Source organism: Lytechinus variegatus, chromosome 1 (assembly GCF_018143015.1).
Source record: "Lytechinus variegatus isolate NC3 chromosome 1, Lvar_3.0, whole genome shotgun sequence".
Lineage (NCBI taxonomy): Eukaryota > Metazoa > Echinodermata > Echinoidea > Temnopleuroida > Toxopneustidae > Lytechinus > Lytechinus variegatus.
The window spans coordinates 26,255,932-26,280,695 of record NC_054740.1 but is presented as its reverse complement, the minus strand read 5'-3'; the positions used below and the strand labels follow the sequence as shown (position 1 = coordinate 26,280,695).

General features: G+C 35.8%; 2 protein-coding genes across 3 annotated transcripts in view; one reads left to right on the top strand and one right to left on the bottom strand.

The window, feature by feature from the left end:
• LOC121410226 (ATP-dependent DNA helicase DDX11-like) overlaps window positions 1-12,873 on the bottom strand; it is a 33,731-nt gene extending 20,858 nt beyond the window's left edge. The window contains exons 1-6 of one of the 2 annotated variants that reach the window (XM_041602168.1): window positions 12,776-12,873; window positions 5,630-5,890; window positions 3,831-3,949; window positions 2,494-2,584; window positions 1,046-1,132; window positions 367-573 (exon numbers count right to left, since the gene is read on the bottom strand). In XM_041602168.1, coding sequence (XP_041458102.1) covers window positions 367-573; window positions 1,046-1,132; window positions 2,494-2,584; window positions 3,831-3,949; window positions 5,630-5,854 — 729 coding nt within the window. In that variant the 5' untranslated portion in view covers window positions 5,855-5,890; window positions 12,776-12,873. The remainder of the gene's footprint in view (window positions 1-366; window positions 574-1,045; window positions 1,133-2,493; window positions 2,585-3,830; window positions 3,950-5,629; window positions 5,891-12,775) is intronic. The other variant, XM_041602173.1, reaches the window with a different exon arrangement.
• Window positions 12,874-16,917: 4,044 nt separating this feature from the next.
• Window positions 16,918-20,463, top strand: LOC121410218 (inhibitor of growth protein 1-like). Its single transcript, XM_041602157.1, has 2 exons — window positions 16,918-17,186; window positions 19,634-20,463. The coding sequence occupies exons 1-2, from the start codon at window positions 17,054-17,056 to the stop codon at window positions 20,263-20,265; spliced, it is 765 nt and encodes a 254-aa protein (XP_041458091.1). The 5' UTR covers window positions 16,918-17,053; the 3' UTR covers window positions 20,266-20,463.
• The last annotated feature ends 4,301 nt before the right edge of the window (window positions 20,464-24,764 follow it).

Sequence of the window (24,764 nt, the reverse complement as noted above, 5' to 3'; positions counted from 1 at the left end):
AAAATTTGTTTTGATCCAGTGAGACAAAATAGTACTTTTGTTTTCAAGAAATAAAATTTAAGAATATTAGCTTATCTGAAAGAATAATTATTCATTATAATGTCAAAATTTCAAGTTAGAAAACAAGCTACAAGTGAGGGCTATTCTTCATCAATTTTAACCGGTTATATCATTTCAAAGCTTGGGATAAGTTTTGGTTCAAACTCAATAGAAATTTTACAATGTATTTTGGACAACTTATTAATGGTTTTGAAGAGTCTGGCCCCTAGTAGCAACAAAATATACCTCAAAAAAATTTCATGATTAAATCCATATTTAACATAAAATCTGCAAAAAGAATAGTTTGAGGTCTGTACAACAGTGCACCTTCGTTAACTCTTCAGGCTCCTCATTCTCATCTTTGTCTTCATCTTCCGATTCAGTATTATCCACGTCACTCTGGTAGTCAGCCACCAAATGATCGTCGACATCGTCCTCTTCCCCAGGAGATGCTTCCTTGATGCCTTGTCGTGCAGGATCTTGTCCGTCTGGGTCTTTGTCTGGTCCCAAGGAGTCATCGGTGGTTGATAATCTCTAACATTAATGCATTCATGGAAGAGGATAAGATAAGATTTTATTCAACTCTGTCGACCCCGATCAGGAGTATGAGAGTCTCAACAAGAAAATATTTACAATAATGAATATGCATATAAAAATGAACACATTTACAAAAATGAATTTGCATATAAAAAGAAAATAAGTGTCGTGGCATGATGCCGACTCCAATATACGATGATGATAAATGATGACTGGTGGAAGAATATCAAACTTTGAATTTGAAAAATGTTCAGATTTGGGCCATTGTCGATAAATGTAAATCCATAATGAGTACATTTGATTGCAGATTTCTTAAAAACATGAAAGTGAACTGGAAGTTTGTCTATTCTTAGTTTCAACACTGTACGTGTACCATGGCCTTACAATGTACATTATTGTTTGAAGCACAAAATTCAAACAGGCCGTATCCACTGAGGGGAAGGGGGAAGGAAGGGATTATAAGTCTTACCTTGCGTTTGAATGAAGCTCGTTGACGAAGTTCACTCTTTAATTTATCCAGTTTTGCCTCCCTTTTCAGTTTCTTTTCTCTCTCTTCCTATTTAAGATTGGTTGGAACACAATACAAAAGAGAAACTGTATTTCATTGTTTTAGCAGTCCACCAGCCTCCGCCAAAAAATTCTCAGGCGGTCATACACCTGTACATCAAAAAACAATCTGTAATGATTCACCCCTAGTTCTAGCACAAATAAACATTTTCAATTGTGACTTGTACAGATATATATAAACAGACATTGTACAACTCTATTCATCTTTCCAATGGAACCAAATATCTTTAATTTATTCAATTTTATGCATGAAACTAGTAGTATTGTGATAGAAAAGTACTAAAACTTCATTTGATTGCTATTATTTTGGTGCTTCAATTGAGAAAAAGGGTACAGTACAAAACCGGAAACACAAATGGAAATTATAAATGCCAGGATAGATTTACCCTCCAATCTTTGGGATAATTTTTCTGTGACTACACATCTTTTCTTGCTGAAGATACATTTTGTTTAAATCTACATAATATCCTCTAACTGGTTTATGACATCAAGGCCTAGTCTCACAAAGAGTTGTAATTGATTGGCCTATTATTATTATTATCAACTACAAGTATGGGGAGCCAGCAATCCCAACATCTAAAATGCACACGTCTGTCCAAAATGTCTTTCAAACTATTATCTATATTCATGCATGCATAATTTTCTTTGAGACAATTCAATATTGCATATTTGCATGACAATGTTAAACATTGATGGATTTCACAGTAAAGTTTGATTGGATCAAATCACATATTATTGCAAGGAGAGACCCTGAAGGGTGTTTCAACAACATTTGTCATCCAACAAAGTGTCGGTACTGAAACTTTTGTATAGTATCCTCATTGAGTTACCTGAATCTAAACTGAAATGTGGCGGTGGGGGGGGGTAATTCTTGTAACTGTATTTGAATTTCCTCTTATTGCAATGCTGATTGATATCTAGATGAATTAACATTAATACCTACATTGTACTCGTGTACCATCATCTCTTTTATTCTACATATTTACTTATGATTATTTTGGATGTTCTGTTTGTTATTTCCTTATGTAATTTGTTTGTTTATTATATTGTCAATTATTGTTTACTGGGCCCCCTGGAAAACAGTTCAAGACTACTGATGGGACTACATGTACCCTGTATAAATAAAACGAAATAAATAAATGTATAAATGAATGAATGAATGAATGAATAAATAAATAAATAAACAAATAAATAAATATGACAACCTCTGATTGTCTAAGTAGCAGTTACTTTGCTACCTATCAAATGAAACGTGCTTCATCTAATAATACACCTGACAAGTCCTTCCATTAACTGCCCCCTGTACTGTTTCAGAGTTTCATAAAATAAAGCAAATAATGCAGGTACTACCATGAGCTTGGTTGTTTTCTCCATCTGCTCTCGCTTCGAATCAAACTCCATCACCCAGTCAGGGGCTCCAGATGACTGCTTTCTATTGCTGCTTTGGAGAGGATGTGGGAAAAGGGAGAAAGCGAGAAAAGAATGAGAAATAGAGAGGTAATCATGCATGTACTTGGTTTCTCATGAACATTGCTGATTGGCCTACAAACACGTTGTCTACTACCACTTTGTCTTCAGCCAGTTGTCTGGGGTCAAGTTCGTCTAACCATTTTGTCTAATTGCTACTTGGTCTTGTTACCAGTTTCACCCGATTCCCATTGATGCTACATGTACAACCACTTGCACAAACACCAATTAGTCTGTATGATTAAGAGGGTTTATGAACCAAATTTTTCATTTGACAAAGTAAAAATGGTAGACAAGTCGAAATTACATGTAGACCAGGTTCAGGTAGGTTTTAGATCAAGCGAGGACCAAGTGCAGTCCAGACAAAATGATGACTCTTAATCCATGACTATTACGTTAAACACCATGATTACCTGGCTAACCCTGCTCTTTTGCAGGGTAGGAGAGTTCTGTAAGTACTATTGGTGGGGTTAGCCTACTTTGCAAAAGTGTTGTGAGCACAGTAAAAGGACAAAACTTCATCCCAAACTAAAGATGGGGCGGCCATGGGGCTCATCTATAGTAAGAACTCAAAGAATAAGAACAAAGACAGTTTGAGAAAAATCAGACAAATAATGAGAAAGTTATGAGCATTTGAATATTGCAATCACTAATGCAATGGAGATCATTCTATTGGCAATGCGACAAGGATGTGTGATGTCACATGTGAACAACTTTCCATTTGATGGACTCTAAAATACCCTCAAAATGTCTCTTTTTGCTTGTTCGTATGATGATACTAACTCTTTATCCATGATATATTCTTTAAAAATCTGTATTACATGCCCTCCTATAGAAAGAACACATGATTTATTGCTAGATGTGATAAAAGAGGCAATTTAAATGAAATATATACTGAATTAATGCGGAAAGTTGTTCACAAGTGACATCACACATCTTTGCCGCATTGCCATTTTGAGGATCTCCATAGCATTAGTGATCACAATATTCAAATGCTCATAATTTTCCCATTATTTGTCCGATTTTTCTCAAACTTTCGTTGATCTGTTTCTTTGATTTTTCTTTTTTCACACAATCTATCTTGTTCCAAAGGTTTCATTCTCCTTTAAGGAAAGTGTGACTCGTGAGAAAAAGGTAGTTGTATCTCAATAGATGTGCTATTAAAATCCCTATCATCATCGTTTTTATTATCACAATCAAAGGGGGGGGGGGGGATTCACCTTTCTTCGGGCATTTCAATCTCCTGCTGTTCCATCAGTTCTTCCAGCTCCCTCTGTTTTTGTTTCTCATGATCCATCAGCCATTTCAGTGCTCCACAAATAAGGCTCAGTGACTTTCCCTATAAAAGGTACATAGAACACAGGGGTGTGACCACAGATGGAAATAGCTGAAAATTCAAAAATAGGACACACAGAAAAAAACAAGTGGAATGCCTCTGGCCGTCTCACCTGCATCACGCGGTTCAATATAGCAGCAGTGCTGACTTTGCATACTACTCTAACTCACACAAGATGTTCAGTGATACATGGTTACTCTTATGTCCTCTTTTTATGAACTAGACCAATAAACTTACAGAGATATGATGGTTATTCAACAAAAAACCCCAACATGGCCAAAGTTCATTGACCTTACATGACCTTTGACCTTGATCATGTGACCTGAAACTGGAACAGGATGTTCAGTGATACTTGATTACTCTTATGTACAAGTTTCATGAATCAGATCCATAAACTTTCAAAGTTATGATGGTAATTCAACAGATACACCCAATTCGGCTAAAGTTCATTGACCTTTGACCTTGGACATGTGACCTGAAACACGCACAGGATGTTCAGTGATACTTGGTTACTCTAATGTCCAAGTTTAACGAACTAGACCAATAAACTTTCAAAGTTATGATGGTAATTCAACAGATACCCCCGATTCGGCCAAAGTTCATTGACCCTAAATGACCTTTGACCTTAATCATGAGACCTGAAACTTGCACAAAATGTTCAGTGATGCTTGATTACTATTATGTCCAAGTTTCATGAATCAGATCCATAAACTTTCAAAGTTATGATGGGAATTCAACAGATATCCCCAATTCGGCCAAAGTTCATTGACCCTAAATGACCTTTGACCTTGATCATGTGACCTGAAACTTGCACAAAATGTTCAGTGATGCTTGATTACTATTATGTCCAAGTTTCATGAATCAGATCCATAAACTTTCAAAGTTATGATGGGAATTCAACAGATATCCCCAATTCGTCCAAAGTTCATTGACCCTAAATGACCTTTGACCTTGGTCATGTGACATGAAACTCATGCAGGATGTTCATTGATACTTGATTAACCTTATGTCCAAGTTTCATGAACTAGGTCCATATATTTTCTAAGTTATGATGACATTTCAAAAACTTAACCTCAGGTTAAGATTTCGATGTTGATTCCTCCAACATGGTCTAAGTTCATTGACCCTAAATGACCTTTGACCTTGGTCATGTGACATGAAACTCTAATAGGATGTTCAGTAATACTTGATTAACCTTATGGCCAAGTTTTATTAACTAGGTCCATATACTTTCTAAGTTATGATGTCATTTCAAAAACTTAACCTCAGGTTAAGATTTGATGTTGACGCCGCCGCCGTCGCCGTCGGAAAAGCGGCGCCTATAGTCTCACTTTGCTTCGCAGGTGAGACAAAAACTGAAAAAATCAGCTGAATCCTACTTTGTTAATTCCTCTACTTCACAATTAGTTATATTTATTGATTTTTCTTAGATAAATGGAAAGCTGTCTTTTACCACTTGTCAGAATTGAATCATAAAGATGCCAATTTGAGAGTCTTTATCTCATTTTTTAAACATCCACAATTGTCTTATTCTTTGTCTGATTTCTTGAATAAAATATTACCAAATACCGTAGTTTGTTTTGTTTTTTGTTCTTACTTTAATTTTATTACTTTCCTGCTCTCATACAATTTATAACCAAAGTAGGATTCCCCTCTAAGAGTTAAGGACCAATTTCAGCTTACAGTTCCAGTAGGACTTTCGAAGATACCAATCTTGCCACCATCTAGGGCCTCATACAGGTGCTTCATGAAGTCCTCTTGTATTGGGTAAGGTGGAAAAGGAAATGGAAAGGCAATTCCATCTTCTCTGCCATCCTGCCCTTCCCTTTCTTGGGCAGGATTCACTTCTTGGTCAAACTTCAGTTCTGGTACAGACTTTATTTCTGAATGTGATGATTCATCCATCATCTGTTAGTATCAAACAATATCATCCAGATGATAGATCTGTGTCAGAAAATAAAATAAGGAGTGTCAATACTTGGAATTGACTAGTGACAGGGGAGTCCCCCTGGAAAATAATAAGAATTCAGAAGAAAATGACAAACACATTCAAATAGTTTACTTAAAGTGTTGATACAAACCAGAATGTACTTAGCACAGCTTGCATAGCAGTCCTTTCTTTGTCAAAGTGAGAAAATGTTATTTTACATCACTATTTTCACTAGTAGATCTAGATAGTTTAATAAAAACAACTGATCTGAAACTATGTAAAAAAAATATATTATAAAACACAGAGCTACCAAGTCTCATGCATTGTGCGTGAGACTCACGCATTCAGGGTCCGTCTCACGATCTCACGCATGGCACCCATTTTCCTCACGCATCGGGTCCCAACAGAAAAAAAAGAGAAAAAATAGCATTATTCGCCAGATTAAACGACTGGCCGACCGCCTTCGCGTCTAGCTAGCCCGGCACGTGAGACGAATCGAGAGTGCAGTCAGCGCACAGCTATACTTGATACGATGAATCGCGTGCGTGCATCGCTTGGTTTTGAAGCCCATATCTCATGCGCGCCCGCCTTTTCGCAACGTACGAGTGTAAGTACTGGCCGCGCGCGCACGGAGACGTCGAGTCATGAAAATCTCACGCATAACATTTTTTTGAACTTGGCATCTCTGAAAACACTAGTTAGGTCTAGAACAAGGACTAGGTCTCCCTAAGTTAAAGTTTTTAATTCGTTCAATTTAAGAGACCTACTACCACTTCCAGTTTACATCAAATTTACCAAATTCTAAACAACTGATTTTACAGATGCATGCATCCATAACGTTGGCAAAGAGAAACAAGATGGCGGCGTAAACATCGAGCAAGTCTATAGGCCTATATGAATGAATGAATGAATTTATCATCCAATGCAATGATAATACCAATTTTACAAGTTTACAGACGATAATTTAGGAATACATAGAAAAGCAAGGATAATAGGAACCAGAAAATAGCATGAATGCTAGTCAAGTCTGGCCCCTTCTAGTCTAGATAGATAGAAACATGTTTTTAAGAATGAAAATCGTGAGTCTACTAATACACGCTAGCAATGACTACATAACAATTTAACAAAAATATTTAACAGTATTTACATATGAAAGATATCTAGATGATAAAAAATATAGATGGTATCAAAATTCATTTTTCCAACAGATGTTCAACAATAGCTTTACGAAAACTTGATCTTGATGGTTTCTTTCTAATTTTGGTTGGGAGCTCATTCCAAGAAGTTGTGCCTACATAAGATAAACACTCCTTTCCCAAGCTTGTCCTAACCTTTGGTACATACAGGTTATCGTCTTCCTTTTGCCTTGTATTATATCTATGTTTAATCAGTGAACAATATTGCAGCAGTGAATGTGGCAAATTTGTATTAATTAGATCGTACATAAAACTACAGATAGATAATCTATACAGTTGGTAAATGTCAAGTATCTTAAGAACCCTGAATAATGGTGCTGATCTTGTCATATATGTACTGAATGTTATCGCACGCACTGCCATTTTTTGAATTAATAATAGAATCTAGATAACTTTTTCTAGCTCCACCCCAGACTTCAATACCATATGTGATGTGGGGCTGTATGAATGTCTTGTACAGCAGAATCAAAATACTTCGTGGTACGAAGTGTCTCAGTCGATATAGAATACCAACCTTCTTGCGTATGCATAATTTAATTTTTGCAATATGATTTTTCCATGTCAAATGTTTATCAATGTCTACTCCAATAAATGTTGTAACATCTACTTCATGCACCTCTGTGTCCATGAGATGAATTTTCTCTCTTACCTTAATTGCCTAATTGCTAAATCGCTAAATCCTGTATAGCACACACTTTAAAAAATCATTAAAATATCACTTTTGTGACCAAAATTACTAATTTCCATACAGTTGCAATCTATGTTTCATTTATAGTAACTTGGGAATAATTTTTGTATTCACCAGAGTGCTCAAAAACTAAAATTTTGGGCATATTTTTGTGTATGCCCTCTAATGGTGGAAAGTATCAAAATTCATGGCAAGAAAAAATTTCATTTGTCATTTTATATTTTGAATTAAGAAAGAAATGATTTAAAGAATCGAATTTACATTAGAGGCAAGTCATATAATGAATAACGGTATTGGAAACTAATAGTGTAAGAAAATCAAGCATTTGTCCCATAGAAAAAGAGAAAATAATCCAAACATTGTCAACCTTATTTTGCCACACGATGGACATGTAACTGAGAACACGGATGGTTATATCATAACCACTCATTCAAATGAACAAGGTTATGATATAACCTTGCTCTCAGTTACATCTCCATGACCATGTGTGGCAAAATAAGGGTGGCAATGTTTGGCTTATTTTCTTTTTTTCTATGGGACAAATGCCTGATTTTCTTATACTGTCAGTTTTCATTACTGGCATATTCATCATATAACTTGGCTCTTGTCAATTTATTTTTTACATTATTTTTTCTTAATTGAAAATAGAGATTGAAAAATGAAAATTTTCTTGCCATATAACTTTCCACCAATAGAGGGCGTACACAAAAATATGCCCCAAATTCAAGTTTTTGAGCGCTCTGGTCAATACAAAAATTATTTTAAGTCACTAATGAATATTGAATTGCAACTGTAGTACAGAAATTAGTAATTTTGGTCACAAAAGTGATATTTCAATGATTTTTTAAAGTGTGTGATATGTACAGCATTAGCATTCCATAGTGACAGTCCTACCTGTAGATTCCCCACAGGCGCTGGTTGCAGTGAACAAGTGATCATAACCTTGTTCATTGTTGAAAGAGTATACTGTACTCACGTATGTTCATCACCCATAGGCTATGTATCAACCCAGCGGAGTTCGCCATTAAAGGCCTTTGCACAGTTTCAACGTTGGTGTCGTGATATTTTTCAATAAAGAAAATGCGTGTCGTACCCATGACAATATGTATTGTTGCTGGAATTTCCAGGAATTTAAAATGGATATGGTGTGATCAAACTATGAAAATTTATAACCCATATGTCAATGGTCATATCATGACTTTAGTTAAGAACATCGTGCACAAATAAAGGCAGATCAACCTAATTTCATATCATTGTCTAATACGTAATAGATCGAGTGTGATGGGGGAGGGGGGTAAAAAATTCAACATTTTATTTCCATTATTCTACCATGTTCTCAATTTTTTTGATACTTTCTTTCTATAGTATGTCATTTTGTTGTTATTTTATTGTATAGTTGTGTTGAGTTTGACAACTCTCCAGTTTTTTTTTTATTGTAAGCTAGATGAATAATCAGTGAATCTTATAGGGCTATATGGCAATTGAAATCACGTACATGTAGGTCAAGTGGCGTTATCATCTGATCGGGGGAGGGGGGGGGGGGGTGAGAGCAATATACAAGTATTGAGCTGCAAATTAAAAAAAAGTGGTACCCCCCTTCCATAAAGAGCTGTTAGTAGACGGGGATATATAAAATGTGTGTGAAGGGGGTGGGGGTCAAAGCAATATATTGAGCTGAAAATTCAACAAAAATATTTCAGGGTACCACCCTCGGCCCGTCAAGAGCTATCAATAGACAAGGGCGGATCCAGCCTTTGCCAATGGGGGGGGGGGGCGATTTTTTTCAGCCAAATTTTCCCGATCGGCCGCTTGAAGTTGATTTTTGTTTGTATCTTTGAAGGGGTCTTACAAGTCTTTTCTAAGCTTCATATAATCTCATATATAAGGATTATTTAAAAAGTGCGAGTGCAAAGAGCGAGCTATTTCTTTCAAGTATTTGTCCTAAAATTTAATATTCTGGGCAATGTTTGTGATCCTAAATGTGTATCCACCAACTAAATAATTACTTCCAGCGCGGAGCGCGAACAGTCAATTTTAACATATGTATATTTATCTATCAAAAAGGGATTAAAATACTTGATATTCCGATCTGTAAAAGGGACAATTTAAGTTCTGTATCACGCACTTTGTAGGAAAATTGTTATGGGTGGATATCAGTTTAAAAAATAAACTGATATATGTTTCAATATTATTAGTTTGAGCTTTGACATAGGAGCGGGACATCCTAAGAAGATTGTCATCAAATGAAAATGATGACTATCATATTTCTCTTCCTAAACGCGAAATAGAAATTGTCAATATTCCATTGTGAAAAAAATGACATAGTGATTATTAAATTGACATCTTATCTATTAATGTAATAGGCCTAATGAGACCGCGAAAATCTTTCAATATTATGGCTTGAAAACTGCATGGACATTAAACGCACTTTTGTAATATGATACACGAGTTAATTTTAACAGTCAATGCGAGCGCAAATCGCTAGCCGATTTTTGGCTTGAATTGTCATAAAATGGGGATTTCAAGAAGTTTGTTATAGAATTAATATTGAGCTATATATACATAACTCACGATGTTTATATGAAAGAGAGGGGGAAAGGAACACCCCCTTCTCCCGATCCGCCTGAGACAACATTATAACTTCTAATTTCTTCTTCTTTCTCTGTTTATTAAAAATATATTTCGTGTACATGTCATCTTTTCAATTTTGATAGTAATTCCTAGTTTTTTTTAAAGTGTAAACAGATTTTATCCTTTATGATTACAATAGTCTGCTGGGCAAACCCTTCACTCGAAATAAGGGTCTGAATGTGCAGCCTACTCAATCCTTGTGTACTGAAGGCTCTCTCGCTCTGTATTGGAACAGCACGTTTTGTATGTGCTAGTCTTTGCGTGGAGGCACACTTGTTGATCAACTGAAAGTTCCAATGAGGGTCTGTGCCTGCAGACTAAATTCTATACGTGTTGAGGACCCCACTGGAAATACGTTTTTCGAACTATTCTGTTAATGATTACCGATTTTTATATTTTAATTGATTTAATTTCATTTATTATTTTCATTTATTTATTTATTCATCTTTTCATTTATATTATTAATTTATCAATTTATTCTTGAGGTTATGTAAATGAAATACTAAAATATTAAATTAAGAGGGAAGGATTAAGACAGTAATTTTACAGCTACAACTAGTAAAGTATATTCATTTGCGAAAAAAAAATATTTCTTTTTTTTATCTTAAGACCGATTCGGGGACATTCATAACGTAGTTTACAGTCAAAGAAGTAAATTGTGTCAGGAACTCGTTGGCTGCAGTAAATAAATATTGTTTTTAAAAATGGATAACCGTTATCAATTAAGTATTGCCGGAATGAGCTCTTTGGTTTAAACACCGCTTGCAAACCAATTATGCACATTGAAGACTAAACGCTGACTATATAAACAAAAGAAAATTATAAACTGATTGAAATTGCCATTGCATACAATGGCATGTAAATGCAGTATTTTGTTTGTTTTATACAAAGAATGCTCAGACTATGACGCCCATCATGATTTTTTCATACAATATGATTCTATTTACATCACAATTTATATAATTATAGACACCGCCCCCCCCCCCACACACACATATACAGTTATGCGCTATATACAGTCAATGTATGTTACATATGCAATCTTGACCTAAATTTGCCTTTTGGTAATTCAGGAAAGAAATAATAATTCTCGAAAATGAAATCATTCATGTATCAGGTTTATTCCGAGCATTTTCCAAAATCGTTAACCATCAATTTTCACAGATTAAGTGTCAAAATTAAGCACTAAAGTGCAAAGTGATCATTGCAAGGGGAAAAGGTACGTAGAAAATATCACCTTACATCAGTATGGGACTAGATATCCATCCCCGCAGACACGGCGATCAGCCCGTGTGCGCACGCTAAAATTTATCATTCTGCGGCTCGCTTGCTGGGAATGAACTTGATTTTTCTCTCAATTACGAAACTCATCGTGGAAAAGGTTATCCAACATGCATTGATATACTCGTAAAATTTATCGTCATGTATCATTTACACACAAAAAATAGAATATAACCCTTCTTTCGGAGAACTATTAGTAAGTTGTTCGAATCTAACGATTTTCTTTTGAAAACATAACAAAAAATTACCTGATTTCAAATGCCTGTCTTTTCCTTAAAAAAACTGGAGAACAAAATCCACCGCCGTTATTATTTATGAAAAATACTAAAAAGTGTACTTAGATGCTTTTGAAGAAAATGAAAATTTAAGGGGATTCGAAAATAAGGATTTTGCAATGTTATATCAAATTTCTGTTATATTTTCATCAATTTTGGGATTGCATCGAAATGACTGATCATTCGAAGTCTTACCGACATTTGCTTGTAAATTTGGTATATGTTGGTACACTGATAGTCAACGTAAATGATAAACATTCATAGCCTCACTAAAATTTAACAATTCCATTGTTTTTATGATATTAATGTCGCAGACATTTTAGAGAGTGAAAAAAGTGATGCTCACGAACGTCAATAACAATACGGCTAAGCGAGAAGGCCTTTCATGGCGCGCTCCACTGATTTGAGGCCGTGAACATACGTCTACTGTAGGCAGGATGGGTAGCAGTGAATAAGAGAGTGGAGCCAAAGCAGTTCAGCGGAACAACCAAAATACAGAGACTGAACTTGAAGCTTTCGGTCTAACCTACTCCTATTCCTATACCAAATTAAAAGCTTCGGTCCCTGTTGGTTGTCCCGCTGAACTCCGTTGGCTCCACTCAAAAAAATGTTTAAATAAAAATAAAAATTAAAAAAACTCCTCGAAACAGACGGCTGCCAGCTGTCTAACCATTGAATTAAATACGTATCTAACCTACTACGGTACTACGGTACAGTTCGTCCTACTATAGGGCTAGCTAGACACGAATAAAAACAGTGTTACTATACTGGAATGATACTAACTGCAAGAAAATAAAGGAAGAAGAAAAAAGGGTGAACACAACTTGCCTTCCAGGAGTAAACAGCGGGTCGACTCGTCTAGATCTAGTCGCTCTTGCTATCTTGCGAATTGCGTGAATTGCCGGCAGGCTAGGCAGACAGGACGTGTGGCCTCGGCCTCAGTGTGGCCAGCGCTCAAAATGAAATTATGCTAGGGAGGACCGCAAAATTATGCTAAAATTATGCCAAATGAAATAACAACATGGAGCAGCAAAAAATACTAAATTACGCTAAAATTTATGCAAAAATGGGTGAAATGACTTAACAATTTTTTTGAAATCAAATTAAATAAATAAATATGATAAATAAAATAAAAACTATTAATAAAACAAAAAATTGAAAAATAAAATTTGATTTTTTTTTTGAAAATTATAAAATCAAATATAAAAAAATAATAAAAAAATTTGACAATTTAATTACAATAATCAATTTGCTAAGTAGATGCAAAAATGCAATGACTTGCACGGTTCTCATGCACTGGGAGAAGCCTGAAAGAAGGGGCGGGGGGTATGAAAACCTGTATGTATCTTGTCCAGATTGTGAAGACTAAAAAAAACCAAAAACAAAATATTGGCCTGAGCCCCCCTCCCCCCCCCCCCCACACACAAAATGCATCCAGCCTTGCATCGCCACTCACACCCTGCCTGTCCTTATTCTAATCTTTAATAAACAAAATAGTCAAGCTTGCTGAAAAGGGGTATAGTTCTATATTCAAAATAATTTTTTTAGATCCTGCATGGGAATACTTGGTTGACATAGTAACCGAGGGGGAAACTTTCTTTCGTAAGCATGTAAAATTCATGTTATATCTTTTTTTCAGTATGATGCTGCAGGAATTGCTTCAAATCTATAAAAGACGATTAACAACATTATTGAATATTTCTGTCTCAAATTTTGTGACTGCTTAAAATAAAATTTAAAAATGGTATATTTTTTTTCTCAACCAATTTGTTCTTTAACTGCAATTATGACATCATGAATCAACATCTGTCATGCGCTATGCACAACTGAATTACAACCAGAGAGAGAACAACACAAAATGACGTATATAGATGTCTGGTATAATTATTGGCATCTGCAGCTTATTTGTGAGGTATTTTCACAGAGACCCTGAGTCAACATAAGTATTTTGATATAATCTATAATGTGTGCATGCACAAAATGAAATACCTCAGACTTCTGACCTTTAAACTCATGACTTGATATCAAATCTATATACAAGCATAACAATGCATCTACCAACATGTATAACAATTACATAGCTACCAAAATTCAGAAGCAGATAACAGTCTTACTTCATGAAAACAGGAGTACACATGTACTTGCCAACTGCATACATTTTACATGGGAATTGACCGACATATAAGCTAGATTCTGCAATTCGCACACTAACGGGAGGGAGTACCTCTTTTTGGTTTTGAATAGAATTGGTTGTAAGGCTATGCAGTTACTTAATAAGGTATAACAAGGCATGTATATTTGTTAGTTGTCAAAGTTTGCAAAGCATATGAAAATATCTACAAAAGTAAAGTTTGAGGTATAACAAGTCATCAAGTTTGAGGTATGGCAAGGCATCTCATAGTAAAATTCAAGTGTAATGTATAAAAAAGACAAGTGGAAAGACAGCAGCAAGTTTCATGTATGTACCCGGTATATCAAGGTATCTGAACACACGAGTTTCAAGTTTAATGTATTAAAAGGCATGTGGAAAGTGAAAACACAGAAGTCAAGTCAAAGGTCCAAGGCATCTGATGACACATGTACCTAAACCATTCAAGTTTATAAGGTATATCAAGGCATCTGAAAACACCTACAACATTCAAGTTAAAGGTTTAACAAGACATCTGGAAAAAAAGTTTAAACAAATTTCGAACATCAATTCTAAAAACAGATAATTAGACTTGCCAGTGGCGTACCGTGGGTCACGGCATTGGGGGGGGGGGGGGCACCAGCAAAAATTTCGGGTCACTTAGGGAGCGCGCGAAGCGCGCTCAGTTGTCAGGTATACTGACCTACATGTAATAGAGATATTTTAAGGACATGCAGTGCCATCAAACGAATATGTATCTCTCTGATTAAATAATGCGAGCGTGAGCTGAAAATTTTTGATATTGAGGGCTAAAAATTGACATTATAAGCGAATTGTTTTGTAATCATGATACTTAACTGTCTCGTTAAACAAACAATGCGAGCGCGAAGCGCGAGCTAACATTTTTGTATATACTGACCCTAAACAAGGAAATTTTAAGGATTATATGTTAGAATCCATTAAGAGTATAAATATCTCACCATAGTCATCTAATGCTATAGTGCCATCCTTTGCTGATTTAAATTGTTAGAATTACATCTAAACACAGTCATGAAGCACCTTTTGTAGTCATGTAATCATGATTATCATACGTATCATACTAATCAAATACTGCAAGCGCGAAAGTGCGAGCTGAAAATTTAGGAAATATGGACCTGGAGAGGGGCATTCTAAGGGTTGTTTGTAGGAATTCTCTAAGACCCTACGTATTTGACTAACCAAATGATGCGAGCGCGAAGCGCGAGCTGAAATTTTTGTATATACTGACCCTAAACAAGGAAATTTTAAGGATTATATGTTAGAATCCATTAAGAGTATAAATATCTCACCATAGTCATCTAATGCTATAGTGCCATCCTTTGCTGATTTAAATTGTTAGAATTACATCTAAACACAGTCATGAAGCACCTTTTGTAGTCATGTAATCATGATTATCATACGTATCATACTAATCAAATACTGCAAGCGCGAAAGTGCGAGCTGAAAATTTAGGAAATATAGACCTGGAGAGGGGCATTCTAAGGGTTGTTTGTAGGAATTCTCTAAGACCCTACGTATTTGACTAACCAAATGATGCGAGCGCGAAGCGCGAGCTGAAATTTTTGTATATATTGACCCCAAACATGGATATTTTAAGGACTATAGTTACGAATCCATTTAGTCAGAGTATACATATCTCACCATAGTAATCTAATGCAAGTGCCAAGCGCTTGCTGATTTTGTTAGAATTATATCTAAACACATGGAGCACTTTTTCAAGTCATTGTAATCATGATTATCATACACATCTCACTAATGAAATACTGCGAGCGCGAAGCGCGAGCTAAAATTTTTTGATATTCAGATCAGAAAAATCGACATTTAAGGACTGATTTTAGGAGTTCATGAAGAGCAGAAATCTCACCAATCCACTAATGCGAACGTTAGCACGGACAGAAAATGTTTTATATTAAGACCTTAAAATAGGGCAATAACTTTCAGTAGTCATAAAAAAGAATATATTACTACTTAAAACAATAATAACTCTATTTGAGAGGAAATGTATTATTTTGTTGTACATTGATTTGAAAACGGGAGGCTTTAGTACAGCAGTTTTATAATTATATCTCGTTAAAAAGTCTATGTGAGCGCCAGGAACAATGAAGACACAATTAAGCAAAACAGTAAAGTTGTGAAAAAATGCTTCTTATGTTACATAACATAATATAATACTATGATAAACAATTTCTTCTTTCCCCCACTACGTTTCTCTTCCTTTTTCCCTCTTTTTCTCCTTTTCCCCGTTTTTTTTTGGCCAGCCGATTGGGGGGGGGGCACGTGCCCCCACATGTCCCCACATGGTTTCACCAAAAAAGTCCAAATTATGCTAAAATTATGCTAAATTTTGTCAAATTATGCCAAGCATAATGCCAGATGCTGAAGCGGTCCAAATTATGCCAAAAAGCATAATTATGCCAACTCTGGCAACTATGCTCGGCCTCCCGTACAGCGGGATCGCATGCAGAGCATGCACGAGCTATAAATGCCCCGGCAGTTCCGGCTGGCCTCCCAACGTTGGGTCGGTAGAGCTGTTCCGTAATTCCCGCGACTCTTACTTCCGGGTAAGAATATTCCATTCGGCAAAAATGAAAGTAGATATAGTGCGATGATGATAATTTCTTTTTGAAAATATTCTCGAACTTTTTTCATCTTTTCCGAGTTTAATAAGCTTTATAATATAGAAATTTTATACTGAGGAAGAAAAATCATCAAAATTCGATTATCTTAAAGCTTTGAACTTTTTAATAAAAATATAGTTTACCTTCGTGAAATGGCACGGTCAAAGATTGACCTTTCAACTTTATCTAATTACGCATGCGTTGCAGTATTTTAATGTTTGATTCTGCTCAATCAACGTCGTCGGAGCTATGACATTTTGAAAACTACGTTTTCGAATTTTCATATTATTTCGTTAATCCTGGACTGAATCTGTAATCAAGATGAGTCATTCGGCTGCAAATATGTACCAGACCACTAGTTATGTAGAAGACTACTTGGATTGCATCGAGTCGCTTCCAAATGATCTGCAAAGGAGCGTGTCTCAAATTCGTGAGATCGACAATACGTATCAGAGTAAGTACTATTTCACACCAACGGGAATGTAAGCTGCGCGTCCCCCGGCCTATCGGCTAGCAAGACAAGGCATTCCGCTGATTAACTTCCAATCGCCGCTCCAGATGAAGTCGTCAATCTTGTCCCAACCGTGGATGCATTGTTTGGCACTCATTGTCTTTTTGTAGGGAATATAACACCAAAAGTTTATCCATATGTCAAAATGAAATACCGGTATTATTTGTGCTTCTCTTTTAATCTCAGTCTTGTCTTCACAGTCTTGCCTTGGGCTTGGGCACTCATTCAATGAACAAGGTTATGATATAACCTTGTTCTCAGTTATATCTCCATGTGTGGCAAAATAAGGGTGGCAATGTTGGGCTAATTTTCTCTTTTTGTTTGGGGCAAATGATTGATGTTTTTACACTGACAGTTTCCATTACACCTATTATTCATACAACTTGGCTCTTATTTAAATTTGATACTTTAAATCATTTTTTTCTTATTTAAAAATACAGATCAAAAAATGAAAATTTTCTTGCCATATTAATTTCCACCAATAGAGGGCATACACAAAAATATGCCCAAAATTCAAGTTTTTGAGCTTTCTGGTGAATACAAAAATTATTTTCAAGTTACTATTGAAAAATAAATTGCAACTGTATGGAAATTAGTAATTTTGGTCACAAAAGTGATATTTTAATGTCTTTTTAAAGTGTGTGCTCTGGACAACATTAGCATACCATAGTCCTACCTGTAGATTCCCCACAGGCAGGGTGGTAGCAGTGAACAAGTGGGCTTGGGCATGTTTGTTGGGCCCTACACTAGTCATGCTACTCCATGACCATGATGATGTCTTTTTAAATCCTTTTCTTTGACATACTTCATCATTGGACATATACCTCTTCATCATAGTCTTGAGGACTCCATAATGATGATCATAGCCTTGAGGACTTGATTATTTGTCTTTTTTAATCCTTTGGCATATTCTTCATCATTGGATCCAATAGAAGTAGATTGCCTAGATCTATAAACTCTCAAAGGATTTAAAAAAAAGACATCATCATGGAGTCCTCAAGACTACATTGTAGTTGGGCCCTTGGCTTGGGTCAAATTGTAATTGTATCTAGTCTTGTTCTAATCTAGACGGCTGGCTGGCAGCCGTCTGTTTCGAGGAGTTTTTTAACATAATTTTTTTTCCTCGTACACAGATGGCTCACTTTCGTACAGCCACCATTATTTAGGGGGTTAACAATGCAAAATTCCCCCGACGGGGCTCATTGATTTTTGTCTTTATTTTATAAAAATATATAAAAAGAGCTTGTCCAAACTAAAGATTATTTTTCTGTTTTGGCCTGAAATGCACCAAAAAGGGGGAAAATAAACTCAGAAGGGGGAAAAACAGTGACTTCCGCTGTCGCGCAACTCCCACTTCCTGGTTTATCCGAACTTATACACATATGGCCGAGCATTGAGTCCCTGTACAGATCGAGTTAGAACTTCGGTCTCAGTATTTGGTGAGTGGAGCCAACAGAGTTCAGCGAAACAACCATCAGAGAGACTAAAGCTTTTGGTCTAGTCTTGTTCATGAATGAGTCAGTGGTTCCACTGTCTCAGTGTCTGTGACATGTGACTCCGAGGCTGAAAATTTGTGTTCTACTGATGAAACAATTAAGTGACGCCGACAGCACCACACAATACATGTTATTAAAATGATCCAACCCTTTGGTAAAACTAAAAGAATGCTCAGCTCAATAGTCCGACTAGGCCTCGAGCTATTGCCTATTTTCCTTTTAATTTGTGGCTTTCTTGTCCCGTCATTTAATGGACAAATTCATTCATGATCATGATGCCCAGCCATGGTAAAATGTGACGAGAAAATATTTCATGTTTCTTGTTTTTTTTTTTAATATTGAAATCTAATATTAGGAAGCTCAAAGTATGTGCTGTTCGGATGAAACAACTAAGTGACAGCACCACACAACTCATGATAAATTTGTTTAGTCTTTTTGTTAGTTTAGTGATTTTGATAGCATTTTGGTGACAAAAATATATATTTTGTTACAGTAGTAAATTTAACAGAATAAAATTTGTTATTCCCATATGGTGCAACATTTCTAATGGGCCACAAAAACAAATTTGGTGGCTTTAAAAATACGATAAAAAAATCAGGAAAGCAAGTTGCCAAAGTTAGGTGACGTTTTGGGGGAATTTCTGCTCAGGCTTTGTTTTCTTAGGATAAAATTAAAACTGATGGTTGGGATGAATTTATTTTATTACTTTGGAAGTTTAAATTGTTCTATGATAAAGGGTATCCATTATTCAGTTAAAGCCTTATGCACTGATTTAAATATCTGACTAACACCAATATCAACACTAAAAGTAGGCCTAGATCTACACCAAACTTGAAAGAACTTACAGTGTAAAATAATCTAGCACTTGTAATTATTTTGTTTTGTCCTCTTCAGGTGTTTTGAGAGAAATCAAGCAGCTCTACGAGACTCTGGTGACCAAGGATCTGGACAATCACAACAAACGGCGAACCCTCATCCACCTCCATCGATGTCTCATCCAGAGTCAGGAGCTTGGAGACGAGAAGCTGCAGTTTGCATCTCAGATATCGGAGATCGTGGAGAACCGCCTCCGCCAGATGAACATGAATCGCACCCACCTCGAGATCATGGAGAAGCCCGAGCATCCTCCTGACCCCCCTCCAAAGACGAAGAAGGCTGCCCCAGCAGTCATAGAGCAGGAAGCACCTGCGGAGAAAGCAAGCAAGCGTTTGAGACGGGGCCGCAACAGCGATGTCAAGGAGAAAGACAATCACAGAATGCCGCAGCAGAACGACAACAACCCCAAGGCCAAGAAGAAGAAGCGTAATAAGGCTAAGGAGAGGGACATCTTGCCCATCGATCCTCCCATCGACCCCAACGAACCCACATACTGTCTTTGCCAGCAAGTCTCTTACGGAGATATGGTTGGATGTGACAATAAAGACTGTCCGTATGAATGGTTTCATTTTGGATGCGTTGGACTCTCATCAAAACCCAAAGGCAAGTGGTACTGTCCAAAATGCTTGCCGGAAGTCAAGAAAAAATGATCGCCACAGACTAAATTTTCAGAGCCTATTTTACTTTTCAAGCATTTTATTTAAATATGTCTAGCATTTTGCACAACATGCTACATGTAGATATTTGTATAAATATTGTATATACTGCATCGAGAGATGAACAATGTACTCGAGGCAATTATTATTTTGTATTTGTAACAACTTATAAAAGCCATGAATCATGCCCAGAAGAATCCTCATGCCTTGAGGTAAATGGATGTCCTAGCCTACTTGGGTGATTGCAGTATGTACAAAATACATTTGAAAACATAATTTTACTGAGCGTGGGAAGGGGGTGGTACAATACTGCGAAACTCGAGCTGCTATAGTGCGATGCACCATATTGAAAAGAAACGGATTGATTGCACACCCTCTTTTTTATTCAGTTAATACCAGATGTTTCAGTACAACCAAAGTCCTGTCATTCTTCCTCTCTGGGTACAGACCACCTACTGATGTATTATCATACATTACTATTGAGAATTTTTGAGGGACCAACAGGTGCAATACACCAGGTGAACACCCTACTGTTTGATGAATAGTATATTGAAGCTAAGTTAGTGAAACCTGATTTTCTACAATTACTTGCTAATTTGATCAATGCTATCATCAGTCATGCAAAGTAAAATCATAAAGGTCAACATTTTCTGTAAACAAGGAAATTCATCCTTCATTACATGTATCCATGTACTCTGTCTTCGGTTATGCAATACTGTGGTTTGTTGTATAAACTTGGATGGGCATCCATCAAATTATTTTTTTTCCCGAGAAATTTTATTTTTTGCCCAGGGAGGAATTACTGGGAAAAAACTTTGGAATGCGAGGGAAATACGGATGTACAGGGAGGTACTGAGAAATGCTAGAATATGCTTGAGAAATGCATGGGCAATTCCTGAAAATATCTAGGAAGCAAGTATCTTAGTATTTCCCTGCCATTTTAACTGAATTTATTTCCCATTCCCCCCCAAAAAAAAAATGATTGAGGCAATTACCGGTATTTTCCATTCCAGCCAGCCCTGGTGTCCTTGGATGTACTTTGGGCCACAAGAAGAGCATAACATAGAAATGGTGAATTTATGCAATTTCAATATTGCTCATACTACTTGCTTTTTTAACAAGGCAAAGCATCATAGCAGGTTATTTCCATTCTTTCAGGACAATGAATTATGTGAAGGCTATTTGATCAGCTTTTATCCTTTCAATCAGTTGGCAGCATTTCTAATTTCTATTTCTCTTTATTGCTACATTTTCTTAAAAAATTTATAGAGGTTGATCTGGAGAAAATCTTGACAAGATAATTTCAGGATTTTAGTAATTTTTTGTAATTTTGTTTGTTTATTATGTTGCCATTGAAAACAAGATATTCGTACATCGAAATGAACATGGTATGCAAATTGATACTAAAATGCATACTGTATCATACAGGCCAAATTCGAAGTTACGGTCTGCAGTTCTTGGTTTCCAAACAGTAGTTTCAAGATGCATTGTTGGGCATCTTTTTTATTTCTGATGTGTAATGATAATGCGCTTAAAGCGGTTTACAGCATATCATTACCCTGATCATCGATCCTTGCATGCCAGCATACAATGTATGCACCTTCTCCACTCCCTGGGGAGCATTCCTACAAGAGTTCCATGAATCGATTGCTAGGCATACTGATATCACACATTGGCTTTCGCATCCTACCGGGCATTTAGCTCATGGATCAAGAGTGCCAAAGTGTGGATTAACGCCTTGCCAAAGGATGCTAGACCGCAGTGGGATTCAAACGCATGACCCTTTGTTTTCAAGGTGAAAGTCAGAACCACAATACCATGGCTCTTCCACGATGTGTACTGTATTTAGATGACTATTTACAATATAATGCAGGAAGGGTCTCTTTAAATCTCAATTCCAGAACAAAGCTAACAATAGTAAAATGATTGACCAATTGAATGAAGTGAAGCAAGGACACCCTACATGTCATCCTGTGGGGACATCAAGTTTAGTGGAAACTAGTTTAACTGGTAACGGGAACGTGTGAAATAAAAAGAATTTGCTCTAATTATCTAAATCAGGCCCCCAATATGTAATCTTTTGAATCACAGACACTTTATAGGATTCTGATCAAATGTACTTAAAAAACAATATCACAATTATTTTCTTAGTTATTTTGTTGTTTCTTAATTTCTTATGTATTTCCTTTTTAAACTTTTTAATTTTTAGGTTTTTTTTTTGTTTTTGGAAATCTTCAGGGACTTTATTCTTACCATAGATTAATAAAAGAAAATAAAGAAATTAATTGAGTTTTGATCAATTATATGGCACAGTTGAGAATTTTGGCTAAAAACACTACTTGCCTTCGATTTCTACACAAATTTTCATTATGAGCTATTTTGGGTCTGCATTCACTTACAAAACGTTGCATGATTTCAGAACCATGTACCCAGAGGTCGCAAATTTGTTCTCAAAAGCGATTTATTGTGAAAAATCACTGAATCAGCCTCCCCCAGTCTTATTTATGGTTAAAGCTCATATGATGATGTTGATATGGAGTATGTCAATAAAGTATACGTTTAATGTAAACAATACTTGATACAAATTTGATAAATTTCTGTTAAGATACTGCTATTTTCATGGATGGAAACTCTTTTGTGTCAAGTAAATGTAAACATTAAAAAAAAATGATAGCTGGGTTCAGCTTCGAATAGGATTGGAGAGGGGTAACGAAGGCGATACAAGAGAGAGGGGGGGGCAGGCATCTTATTCTTGACAAAGTAAAGGTGTGAGAGAGGGAAAGAGAAAGTGTATTAAGATGGGTGTGTGTGAGAGATAGATAGATAAATAAAACGTATGAGAGAGTGTGGTGTGTGAGGGGTGAGCGAGTTAGGGGGTGGGGTGCGCATTCATGTCTGGGTGTGTGTGAGGGGCCGTGTGAAGGGACAAAAAGAGTAAGAAAGGCTAAGAAGAGAGAGGAAGGGACACCATTTAATCAACTTTAAATTTATTTAAAGTTGATTTGAATAAAAAAGAGAAAAATCCAATAAGCATAACACTGAAAATTTCATCAAAATCGGATGTAAAATATGACATTTTAAGTATCGCATAATTTCACAAAACAGTTACATGCACATCCTGGTCTGTATGCAAATGAAACTGATGTCATGAACTCACTACTACTTTTGTATTTTATTATATGAAATATGAGATAATCGAATTTTCTCCTATTCGTCAAGTGAAACAACAATTAATTCCTCCCTGAACATGTGGAATTACCATTGCTATTGTCAAATCTGAAAAATATGAAATATTGTATAACTCAAACAATAAAAAACAAAAGAAATTTTGAGTAAAGGACATCATCGTCTGTCTCATTTGCATGTCACTGAGTAGTACATATCGCTGTTTTGTGAAAAATAAGCAAAAAACCTTGAAATGTAATATGTAATTTCTTATTCTACATCCGATTTTGATGAAATTTTCAGTGTTACGCTAGTTTGATTTTTATTTATTTATTAAAATCAACATTTTTCTTGGGTGTACTTGACCTTTAAGGCCTATATGGGTACTAATAGTGATGATTTAGATACTTTTTTACAGGATGCAGGTTTTGGAACGGTCTTTTCCATGATGTGGTTCATAACGTACCTCTCTAGATATCTTCAAACGTGAATTGAAATTAAATTGATGTCTATTAATTAATTCTTATAATTTTCCTGTGGATGCTATATACTAAATATTACAAAAAATGTAAATACGCTTTATAATAATAACAATATTGTATTTATATAGCGCATAATATTCGTGATCTCTATGCGCTTAACAAAGAAATTATTTTTTACATAAGAAATCAAGCGAATTATTAATATGATTTTCATTAAATTAAAATATTATTCCACATTTAACTAAGTATTGTGCTACATTTTAACATACATTAAATTTACATTACACTGCATTCTATTTGCTAACACATGATAATATATTACATGACATATCACTACATGGTATCAATTTTGTACTGAACATATTGAATAAAACTATATTAAACTATATTACGCTATATCAATGAAATTTAGGGGGTGCTGCAAGAAAATATTTGCAATCAGTTGTCCAAGGGGGTACTTGTCATAAGGGTATGGATGTCCTGATACGGTCAGATTACACTCCTTTCAAGAAACAGATTAACAATCACAACTTTTTAATCAATTGCTAAACATAAAATTGATTTAGCGACCGAAAATAGGCTTGCAATTGATCGTAAATTTCTTCCGACACCCCGCTGGCTAAGTAATAGTGGCACAAATTATTTTATATGCGGTACACTCTTTAACCCTAAATCTCCCGGGGTATTTTGATTCTTGTCATTCAGGGGGGGGGGGCATTATGCCCCCCCCCCCGGGAGAATTAGGGTTCAACACAGACAACTCTAATATTTTGGCATTTTTTATGTAATGGATTTACTTAATCGTCCTCTTTAACATAATTTTAGACTTCATATTTTTGGGGATCC

Bases quoted from the DNA above. Each gene is read 5' to 3' on its own strand.
- LOC121410218 (XM_041602157.1), top strand. From the start codon at position 17,054: ATGAGTCATTCGGCTGCAAATATGTACCAGACCACTAGTTATGTAGAA. The intron at 17,187-19,633 runs GTAAGTACTATT...TGTCCTCTTCAG, and splicing joins GATCGACAATACGTATCAGA to GTGTTTTGAGAGAAATCAAG.